General features: G+C 40.5%; 2 protein-coding genes across 6 annotated transcripts in view; one reads left to right on the plus strand and one right to left on the minus strand.

Annotated features, from left to right (window-relative positions):
- Positions 1-11,863, plus strand: part of LOC146599723 (uncharacterized) — a 231,684-nt gene that overhangs the window by 145,868 nt on the left and 73,953 nt on the right. The gene's annotated exons all lie outside the window — the stretch shown is intronic.
- The window catches only part of BOD1 (biorientation of chromosomes in cell division 1), a 6,840-nt gene continuing 1,519 nt past the window's right edge, over positions 6,543-11,863 (minus strand). Inside the window, exons 3-5 of the mRNA XM_085298027.1 lie at positions 10,578-10,702; positions 8,585-8,785; positions 6,543-7,396 (exon numbers count right to left, since the gene is read on the minus strand). Coding sequence (XP_085154153.1) covers positions 8,587-8,785; positions 10,578-10,702 — 324 coding nt within the window. The 3' untranslated portion in view covers positions 6,543-7,396; positions 8,585-8,586. The remainder of the gene's footprint in view (positions 7,397-8,584; positions 8,786-10,577; positions 10,703-11,863) is intronic.

Genomic DNA, 11,863 nt, shown 5'->3' on the forward strand with positions numbered 1-11,863 from the left:
TGTGGTTAAAAATGAAATAAGTGTCCCTGGAAAAATACTGGCTGGTTTAGACAGAGGCTAAATATATAATGGCAATTTTGGTGAAATCTACTGAATCAGTGTCTGACTTGCCCATGGACCAGATACTAGTAAAACAGCTGATGAGAATGGAAAAGTGGTAAGGACTCCTAAAGTAGGAGACTTTTGTATTTTTGGTACSTCCTTAGCAGCATCACTGACTGCTGGTGAGTTATCCCTTTAACTGATTAGGTTAAATTCGATTAAATTAATGCAAAAGGCTGCTRTAGTAGTGAGCCTGAACTAAATGAGCCTACTTTAACTGAAGGTTATGGACTGGAAATCACAAGCAGCCACGTTATCAAGATTTCTGAAGTTACTGCTTGTCTATTCAGATGTGTTAATTGATGCTGTGCAGGCCCTGGTGTTTTGTAGCAATGCATCAGTTGCTGAAGAGCCTACTTTGCAAATGCTCCAGGCTCAGGTGAAAGTGTGGTCCTGTTAAGGTGTTCAGTAACTGTGGTGATTGTCTTGGTTTGTTGGTAACTTGTCTCAAGTTAAATAGAAAGAAGTTCCTCTGAGACYAGGTGCTAGGGTTTGCATTAATATAATTTAAATTCAGTTCTCAAACTCTTCATTATTCAAATGCAGAACCTGAGATCAGCTACACAGACTCATGTTGACTACCCCTAATTAGCTGCAGTACTGTTCACTGCTGTCAGCAGAGAGGCCTGGGTTTGAAAACAGGCATATTTGCACCATGACTGAGCAGACTGATTGTGAGGGGTGGAGAAGAAAGTTCTGCAGAGACTGTCTGTGCTCTAGGGATAAATCAGACTGATTATAAAGATGGCTTTGATTATGCCACAAAGTCATTAGAGAAAGTGTTAATTAACGAATGTGAAGTTTGTGGTGTGTTTCAAACTGCTTTGTGCTATGCAAAGGAAGATGAATGTTCCAAGGAATATCTTCCCTTGAACCAGTGAGCTGCCTCACGTTCCTGGCATTGAGATTACTCTGCTATGTTTGTTAAGATACCATTTTTCTTGCTGCTGCTTCAAGACAACTGCTTAAATGCTAGCAACTGACCAKATGGAATTCAGATATCCCTTTCCTAAGTTCCTGTAAATGACAGTGAGTTTGTGATTATAATCATAGATTCATAGACTGGTAAGGTTGGAAGGGACCTCTGGAGATCATCTAGTCCAACCCTCAGTGTAGCCCATAACAGGGACTGAACCCATGACCTTGGCATTAGCAGCACCATGCTCTAACCAACTGGGCTAATCATCCTTTCTTTTAGGAGAAAAGATGCACAGGGTCAAATTAATTGATTCAATAACTGCTTTTGAAAAGATTCCCTCCAGGATTGCTTAGCATTCCCACTACACTCCTGCACAGAGTGGTTAGCCAGTGTGCCCAGAGGAGGCTAAGAACAACCTAGAACAGTATGCTTGGCTGTGTTGTGCATTGCTCATCTGCTCTGCAAAACAGCTGAAGACTTAATGTGGAGACGAGCGATCTGGTTTGTCACTAGAGTTATTGATCTCTCCTACCGGCTTTACTGATGTTGCCTAGAGTGATCTGATGCCATCATCTTCTTCTAAGTATGTGTTTTATCTTAAAAACGCTGTCCTGTGGAAAAGGTGACATARGTTAACACTGCTTCCCTCCTCCTTTTCCTCCATTAAAAAAACAAATGCCACTTTTACCGCTGACCCTCTTTATATTGCTGCAATGAAAGCAAGTCTACAGCAGGGCCTGCACGTGCATAGTTACTGTGTCACAACTCCAGTTAAAAATATCATTGTGATTCTGCATAGATTGCTTTGTGTGTTCTGCGGTACGCATTGCATGTACACTTCTCGGGAGTAACAGCGAAAAGGCAATTGACATTTGCTGTCAGGTTTTTCTGAAAAGAAAGGGAAAAATCCTAACTTCTGTAAGATTGCAGTTCAGATTTTGACATGGGAGAGGGGAAAATAGATAATGGGGAAAGTAAGAAAACTTCTGCAGTGCTGTAAGTAACAGCTAAGCTGAGATATCCCTGCATAGTATAAGAGCTCTCATCACAGCTACAAAAGCCTTCTCAGTTCAGCAATGGATGAACAAATCTGATTATTCTTTATGTTGTTACTGCACTTATTTTTCTGTCTTTTATCGCAACATGTATCTACTAGCAAAACTTTAGAATTTAATTTGTTTTCTCAGAAAACCCACTTACACTTGTATTTGCTGATTAAGGAGCACTGGAGTTCAATGGCTATGAACACTTCAAGCAGTGCATGTCCAGTGGAATTTTAGGGTAGCCAGAGTCAAAGACAATGGCATTTATTGTCATGTTGGGACTCAGATATGTAGGTTATAAACCTACCCTCCCTTAAGATCAGGGCATTTTTTGCTTTACTGTATTTTAGTCATATGGGATGTGTGGCAATTCCTTTAAGAGCCAAACGATAGCACTGTCTGATATGCCACTTGGCTGTGATTGATACAGAACAGGGATGACTGACAGTAATGTAATCAGTAATGCAATCCTCCTAGATAGGCTTGGGATCTTTTTTCTTTTATAGGGGTTGAGTAACTGGGTTTCATTGCTCACTCTGTATCTGCTTCTAATTTTGGAGTCACAATTTTACAAAGGCATAACCAAAACCCTAGTCTGGCCTGCAGGATGTGGATTTCAAGAAGATTCCATAGGATTTCAGCTGTAATGCCTAATCATTAAAACTTATATAATATACCACAGCTTACTAATATATACATATACTGAATGAATGTATACCAATAAACACAGAAAGGCTGTAGTATAAATTCTTGTACCAACTTCTTTTTCTATAYGCCAAGATGATCTCATAAGTGCTAGTGAATTAGGGAACTCATTATCTTTGGGAGAATTACTAGGGTTTAATTTATAGATGACATATTAAGACACAAAGCTATGAAGGAATTTTGAGGCCTCAAAAAGAAATCTTGAGTAGAGTCAAAAGTAGTTTCATGTTCATTTTAGTTTCATCTTTGATTCATGTGCCTGCCTCCGACTTTAGAGCTTAAATTTTCCAAAAAAGTTATGGAGAAAGGAAATCTTGGAATGGGATGGATTTGAAAAAATAATTCAGCTTTTGGTAACTGCAGATTTGAAAACAGCTGTAAGTTAATGTTGCAGGGTTTTTTGTCCTGCAGGTTCTTAACTAGTTTTCTCAAGAATGTTAAACTACAATTTCCCTTTATTGGGGGCATGGGAGGAAAGTTGTCTTCTGAACTGAATGTCCCTGTACACGAGGCATCACTGAATTTCAGAATAGAAAGCTTCCAACTAGAAAAGGGCATTGACTGTCACATTTAGGTTAAGACACATAGCTGAACTCCATTTGGCATGTTTCAAGTGGCTTAAAAGCTTGGAAGCTAAGGAGTGCTGAGGAATTCAGATCCTGCAGCTTGACTCACACTGATCTCTAAGATATTTCTCTTTTTGCCTCTCATTATGTGGCGTAACAATTACACTATACATACAGGTGTGTGTATGTATATACATGTGTATTGTAAGTATATACATCCTGCCCATGCTGGTTTGCTTCTAAGGCAGTATGAGTGAACTAGGAACTATCAAAAGCGTTTCAGAAAATGGGGAAGGAATTCTTAAGCCTGTTCAAACTGAAGTTTTCATCTAGCTTAATTAGTGGGACTACAAATTAGAGAGGCAAGAGAGACTACATATGCTTTATTTTCTAGTTTGCCTCTCAGTTGTCTCAGGCTCCCATCRCATAGTTCCTTTCTTTTTGTATTTTTATTATATTGGGCCTTAAGTATGGTATCTTGAGTTCCTCCCCACCCCAGGACTTATGTAAGAGGGCATAGTTATCTTTGTTTTGCAGGTAGGCAACAGGTGAAACAACTGGCCATGACTGTTGCCTAGCAGGACCCAACAGACATCTTATACTTCCTTGTTCCCAATCTAGTACCTACCTACTGAGCCAGACTGGTTCCCACAAGCTTTGGAATCTGGTATTTCCATAGGGCAGAGCTGCCACTGAGTGGCAAGGCTGGTTTTCCAAGAATACAGCTCAAACTCCCTGCATATTTTCTTTAAACTGCAGCTGGTCTCTTGTGACTCGGCAGAAGCAAATACATGTGGTCAGAACAGGCGAAAGCCAAGAAGGAAGAAAATCTTTAAAGTTCCTTCATGTTATTAATGTATCRGATGAAGAAATGCTGCAATTTCCTGAAACCAATTAAAGGTATTAATGTAATCATCTGAGAAAGCATATTTGAGGTATTAAATGACTGTCTAGGAAACAGGAACAGTCAACTTGAATCTAAGAAGCACTATGGGAAAGAAAAGGCCTGTCTGAATCACAGAGACTCATCCTCCTAAGGTACTGTCCAGCTCCTTCAGCACCACAAAGGCATCTAATTACTTCTTGAATTACTCAAGTGTCTTAAACCTGTCAAAGTTGCCACACTCTTGCTGTTTCTGCTTGTTCCTTGAAAAAGTTCAGCACTGTTATCTGGTAAAAGTCAGATGATGCAATGGTCAAATTGTACGTGGCAGGCCAGGGAGCTAGGGACCATTAGCAGTATCATCTCAACCACTAACTGTGAGAGATGCTCACTTCACTTCCTCCTACACACATGCATTATTGCAGTTTTGACTATTTAACATATTCAGCACAGTGATTTAAACTGGCTGATATGTTAATTTGTCTGGCATCCTACTAAAAAGGGAACAATTTCACTTTTACTGCAGGTACTGCAGCACTGTTTTGTATCCAAAAGTTATGATGTTCTGTCATGATGATTTCTATAATATCGTGGAGCTATTAAGACTGGAATCCTGCCTCCAACAATTGCCAAGGGCTAATGTTTATATCAAAGGACATTACCTACCAATTCCTTCTCATGATGAGAGCTTGGTGTTTTTTCTCAGTGTCCCCTCAAAGGTAAGGCATCTTTCCAAGGTTTGTTAATTCCAAGAATCTGATCCAAAAAAGGACTTTAGAGCCCTGAAGTTCTAAAAAAAAGTGGAGCAGCTGCCTGATCTCATTAGGTACCTCAGTTCTGATCTGAAAGTTCTCATACTTGCAGTCATGCACTGTGCATTCACCTATACAACTAAAAGCGTAGCCCTACAAATACAGTGCAGTGGACACAGTGTTAAGTGTTCTGAGTTTAACACAGCTCCCCATCTGAGAAGCAAACAAACAGTGAAAAACCTTTGAAATAATCTGCTTCATATAGCAACTAAGGCACTTGCCCAGAAGTAGGAAACATGGGCTTCCCTCCTCATTGCAGCAATTCAAGGTCTACTTACTTACTAATCTTAAGACTGAACATGGTCCCTATTCCCTAACTGCTACTATTGTAATCCAGGCTTTGTTTAGGCAGAGCTAGGCCCCTTTCCACTTGCTTTCTTTCTAGCCTCTAACTTTTTTTTCCCTTCCCGCATAAATGGCTAAGTTTCAAAAAGTGGTCAAGACACCCTACCAGGATGAACTTTTTCCTGCCAAGAGTTGCTCTTAAGACCTTAAGGAAAAATACCTACTATTGGAGAGCAGTCTCTAACCACCAAATCAACATGCAGAAGAGAGCCCTTTCCTCACATACACTCCTTGTCCTGTTTTATAGTGGGAACACAGACTTTATATAAACAGCTGAGAGTCAAGTCACAAAAAACAGATTATTCTGAAATGCATTCCCAAACAATTTTGGGAAGGTTGTGGCCAATTSAGCTATCATTAAAAGGTACAGATATTAAAGTTCCCATTCTAAGCACAATTAAGGAGGAACACTTAAATGGGATGATAATATTGATGGAAAAAAAATCATGTATCAGTAAGACTATACAGTACTGGGCAGACTGCAAACCTACTGCAATGATGAAATTAGTGGAGGTCTCTTGTCAAGAGCTTACAGCACTGTATTTCAAATGTTTTTTCATCTCCACCTCTGCAYAGAAGATGTACTAAGCAAAATAACTAAGCATATAGGTACAAGGTTACATCACAGCATTCCCTGCAAACTACCTGTTTTTTGAAAGGCAATGGAGTCAAGCTGGACTTGTCTCTGTTCACATACAAGCTCTACGGATAAGGCTGTAGTTGAGATATGTAGCCCATTAATAGCAAGGATTCAAACAATGCTGAAGTGTTATTCAATGACATATGCAGTTATTAGCGTCTTAAAAGGCTGTGATCTGGAAAGAAAAAAATAAAATAGCTTTAGCCTATAGCCAGAAGTGCATTGTTTTTACAAAGCTGAGCATGCCTTCACTATCAAGAGCATTAGACTGAAATACACTCAGGACTTAACATATCATTTGCATCTTACCCAGTATAAGGTCAATTCAATTCTTGGAGAGGAGCAGTGATATCCATTTTACTTAATGACCTCCTACTAAAAACCCTGTGTTGTCAGAGCTGGATTAATCTAGTTTAATCAGGGTTCCAGGAATTGAGACTCCTGGATGTTTTTGAGCTTTTTTTATATTAAAAAAAAAAGGGAAAGAAAGAAAAAGAAAGAAATCTGAAAAAGCTAGAAGTCAGAAATGCTTTTTGAAGTCTTTTTATTGCAAAAGGTCTGGACACTTGCTGGCAGAATACTTGATCACATTCTCTACTTGATGGTCATCCAGAGGACACTGCATGCATTCAAGCTGAAAGCATAGGGCAGTTTCCACCAGGCACCTGAGAAATTTCACAGGAAAGCAGTCTTTCAAGTTGAAAGAGACAAGTTTGAAACTGATCACCTGCTCTGGTGCCCTTTGCTTCTCAGAGTCACTTGGGAAATAAGAATTAAATGAGCTATAGTCATAGCTAACTGTAAACATTTTCCTGCAATGCAACAGAAACTTATCTGGATAATTGACCCTGAAGTGTTCTTTCCAGTTTTAAAGAAGAAATGAATTTCTAAAGCAGGCAGTGCAATGCATTGCAGCTAACTTGGCACCTAATACTCAATGCTGCATTATACAGCAGAGGCACGATGCTTCCTCTCATCTGGCCTATATCAAAGTAAGTCTCACGACTCTTGCATAGTCTTCAAGAGACTACCCCTTCCCCCAAAACTTCCTGCTTCCAAGTCCATATCATCTCAAACCACTTCCCYACTCCCTCCAAACATGATGATTCTCTTTTTCTTCCCACTCCCTTGCCTGAAGGCACAATTAAGAATACATGCTGCTCTCTACCTCTCTTAAAAAATAGGAAAAGTATCTTCATGTTTAGGCTGTCCCTCCACGTGCAGGATTCCAGGTGCATGTGAATTTTATGAATTTCACTGATGCTTTCCCATAGATCTGACAAAGCAGACAGCAATCCTGTACCAAACGGAATAAATAATCCATTGCCAATCTAACAGGGTGTGTATTTTGCAACTGTAGCTGCTTAGGCTCAGGAACTCACTGCAAGAGAAAAGAGAGTTTACAGGATGGTATATCTTCAAGAGTAAATGCATCTGAATAGAGAATATATCAGACTATATTAACTAACAGCTGCATTTAACTGCAAGTTCTAATGGACTTTAAAACTATTTGAACAAGGTGAATGCAAAGGTGTAGCAAAGCATTAAGGACTAAATTAGACAGGCTAAATTAGTTAAGTTAAAAAAATCATGCTAATTGCTGTAACAGTCCAAGCATAAGAACAGCTACAGTCAGTTACTTACTACCTCCTTAATAAACAGCTGTAGACTGTGAGAAAATTTTTGCTTTCAGAAAGCACTAGCAGAGAGAACAATTCACAACTTCTTTTCATGCACTGCAGTTTCAAATTCACCAGGAAAGTGGCAGATTCAAATTTTCTATCAAGACTGTGGTTCTTTAATAATGCACACACATGCCTCAATAGTCAAATCAACATTAATATACAGGGCCTTGGCAGAGATGGGGTACAGTCATTTGTATTAAGACACAGTAGCCATTACAGCCCCATGAGGCCCCTTGAGTTATTTTAATCACAAAAGCCAGAATGAACTTGTTTCCAACAAAGGCACCCTCAGTCCTTTCAGCTGAAAAGATATAGGTTGTTCTATTTAAACCAGTCAATTTGCAGTGAAACAGTTATTCACTCCCAGGGACATTAGCCTAGCAGTGAATATTTTAGTCACTAACAATTCAACACTCCAGTTCGTGTTCTAARGAAGAGATAACTAAAACTTTCAATGCTAAGGCATGATAACTTTTCACCACTCCACTTTCAGCTGCATTTCAGTACAGGCTATATATTTATTTTTAATCCATTTGACATTGTTCTGAAAGCTACCCAGCCAATTTTATGTTCATCACTGCTGGAACCTGCTTTTACAGGAATAAAAGGCCTTTTGACCTGATCCAAAACCAGCACTGGCAGAGTCCACAGTGTTCCTTGATAGCTGTTTTACATCATGCCCATGTCTTCAATCCCAAAATATTTTTAGCAGACACTTAAGTGGAAGCAGCTCAGATGACTTCTGACACTGACAACATGCTGATGATCAAAGTGTCCTCCCTGTCAAGCCAGGAGGAATACAATGCCTTTTCTATCTTACATTACACAAACTACAAAGATGAAGTACATGAAAACTATAAGTAGTAAGTGCATAGATACAAGACCTTTAGGATGCATCCTGAGATGGAGCAGGAGGATCCTTATTCTCAGGCTCTGGTGGAGGAGCTGGCACACTTTCCTCCTTCTTTTGTGCAGCCAAAAACTCATGAATCGCCTTCTCTATCTGGGGCCTGAAGATGTGGTTTAGTTTTGGATCCACCACCTGAGAAATAATTCTGTCCACTCCAGCTTCCAGCATTCCTGACCTTGGACAAAGACAAAGGAGTCATTCAGCTCCTCTGAACAACTTCTCCCCAATCTCCTCCAGGAATTCTCCAGGGCCCTCCTGTCAACTGCAATTAGCATTAACATGGTGAGAACTCAGCCCACTCAGTAGATCCTTAACAGGGAGTTGTTTCAATCACCTATTCCCCCAACTCCCTTTCAGTTCTCCCTATAGAATTAACAACTGACATCTGGTCTCCCAGGTACTTAAATGACATGTTGGACAAGAGCCACTTTAACAGGGCTCAGGCAGAAATGAGGTCAACATGAAAGCAAACACACTTGAGCACAAACAAGAGAAACAAACTATTCTGAGTAGGAGGGCAGGTGAGAACACAGTCTTTTTTGGGGCTGACTCAAGGGAGAAAAGGCCTTCCCCCTAATAACATTACTGTCGCTCATGCCTTTTAACTTGTAGTCTAGACACATGGGTATTAATTAAGAAAACAAGCACATGTAGCACACAGCAAAGTTTCTGGAACTCAGCACTAGTAACTGAAGTGACTTATTGCTTCAGGGGCTGCGTCAGACTCCTGGATTATGGGCCACAGGCAGTCTAGCAGGCTTAAGTCATGTCTGCAAGAAAGCAGGGGACAGGAAATGGAGACATTGCCTAGCATTTGGAAGAGTAGCCACAAGACTAATAAGGGCATGAATGCTGGTAAGTGACTGTGTGCATGGTCATTCCAYACCACGTCCACTCCAAGTAACAGCACGTGTAGATGTGCATCCAGGCAAAGGCCAGTTATCCACGTACACATCTTGACACACTTCATTGCTCAGTCCTTCAGCTACCACTGCAAGATGGACTCTTCAAAGTCCCCCATACTGGGTGACCACTCCTTGTACTAACAGCCTACCTGAAATGAGCATTTTGTTTGTTTAATTACAGGCTCTATGGTACAAAATTTTTCAACTGCCATTTCATTCTAGTTGTAGAGTAACATGACATGAAAGAAGAAGCATCAAGTGACCAAGACATTTCAAGAACTTCAATACAAGACAGTAAATTCTGTTCTTCCAGCAGACACCTCCTCCTCAGGTTACAGATTAAACCCTGGAACTAATACTACATGCTCTTAATTTGCAGTTCTATTGAGTGCTTTGAAATACATTTTTATCTGCTGTGCAAGACATTCTAATAACTTATGCACATAAGTGCTATTATCAAGTTCCCTACTGCCCCTCTTCCCCAGCTTTACTCTAATGTTTTTACCTATGACTTTTAGTTCTTGCTGGCACAGCACCAGTTCAAGCTGGCTTTCCAGTCATGCTGGAAGTGTAGTATCTTAAACAGCTGTACAAAAGCTATCCCTTGCTGCCTGAGATCAGGATAGCCCAGTTTGATTGCTGCCTGCTAGTGGCTGGAGGTCTCCTTAAGCAAGTTTTGGAATCTTCAGGAATTTTTCTTTAAGTGAGATAAGCTCTTTTTTTTCTGAAAAAAAAGACAAGGCCATTCAGCTGAGCACATGAGGTACAGTTTTGCTAGCAGGCAGCATTGGTGATTCATGACAAAAACTTGACTGGATAGTGTGCAAGTGCTACACTATCCAATTCATGAAAACTGTAAGTTTCAGGTAAAGCAGTAATACAAGCATTTCAAATGAGGGTTAAGACTGCATCTGTTGTTATAATGAACTTCAGGAGAGCACAGTAAGAAGTGTTGTGAGAAATTCAACTATGCAAATTCTTATCTGCCTARGTGATATATATAATTGATTTATTATTTGTCAAATAGTATCACTATTAGTTTATAGAATGTTGCTTACTTACTGAATCACGCTTTGTCTCAGCCCATTTCGTAACTGGTTTTTGTTCATTGTTGGATTCCATTCTTGTTTGTCCAGATGAGTAGATACAAAGTTGTCCACTTTCTGCCTCAAATTTTGATAGGCTGGCTAAAAAAAAAAAAAAAAAAAAAAAAACACAAACAAACAAACATCCAGTTAAACAGTCAAAATCTCAAAACAATCCCCTGCCAGACTCGCTCATAGTACATCTTTTGTGACCTATGCTACTGTTCGGTTATCTATACTCTCCATGTGACACTAACACAGAAGTTAAGAATTTGGGGAGTTTGTTAGTGGAAGCTTTGTTCAATTCCTGTTCATTAGAATTAACAAGTTAATATAACTGATTTATACTGATCATAGAATCAGTAAGGTTGGAAGGGACCTCTGGAGATCATCTAGTCCAACCTCCCTGCTCAAGCAGGGTCTCCTAGAGCATGTTAGACAGGGTTGCATCCAGGCAGGCCTTGAATATCTCCAGAGAAGGAGACTCCACAACCTCTCTGGGCAACCTGTGCCAGTGCTCTGTCACTCTCACAGTGAGATGGCATACTGATGTGCACTGATTTATATATTTTTTTATATGTAGGCCATCCAACTCCTGGTATTGCACAAGGAAGAACAAGAGAGTGGCAACATTTGAATTTTGGAATTTGATACATGTATGAGATGATAAATGGAAGTGGTGATGGTAACAGTTCAGTGGTCTGCCCAGGGCAGCAAGATCAAGTGCTTGGTAGATCTATCCTGACAAAATTGTTCTGACCTATGGCTACTCTGTTTGTACGGATGACCCAACAGCTTCGGTAATGGTTTTGCTAGGTCTGCCAAGGTGGCCTGGGAGGACTRCAGGTTCCTGAACAGCAGTCCTGCTGACAGCTCAGGAAAAGTCTCAGGAAGTAAAACCAAAGCTGAATTTTGACAGGGCAGTTGTGAACACACCAACTTCAAGAGCTTGTGTTGTGACTGATGAAAAAAAAAATGGTTCTGTCCATAGTCTGGGAACATCTCTTGGAGGAAAGGCCTCGAAAAGGAAAGGATAAATGCTTGTTTTGGAAATGCGGGAAGCTTGCATAAAACCAGGAGAGGCGGCTGGTGTTCTTCAGCAGAATCTTTTTTTTTTTTTTTTTTTTTTGGTGCGGGGTCAGAACAGGGAAGCCCGGGCCCGTTCTCTGCCTCTGCTTTCAGACGTCTCTTCATGCCGCGAGCCAGAGACCCCCCTGCCGGGCGGACGCACCCCGAGCGCGGCGCTGCGGCCCCCGGGGCCGC

This window comes from Rhea americana, unplaced genomic scaffold (assembly GCF_003343005.1).
Source record: "Rhea americana isolate MKP2758 unplaced genomic scaffold, rheAme1 scaffold_135, whole genome shotgun sequence".
Taxonomy (NCBI): domain Eukaryota; kingdom Metazoa; phylum Chordata; class Aves; order Rheiformes; family Rheidae; genus Rhea; species Rhea americana.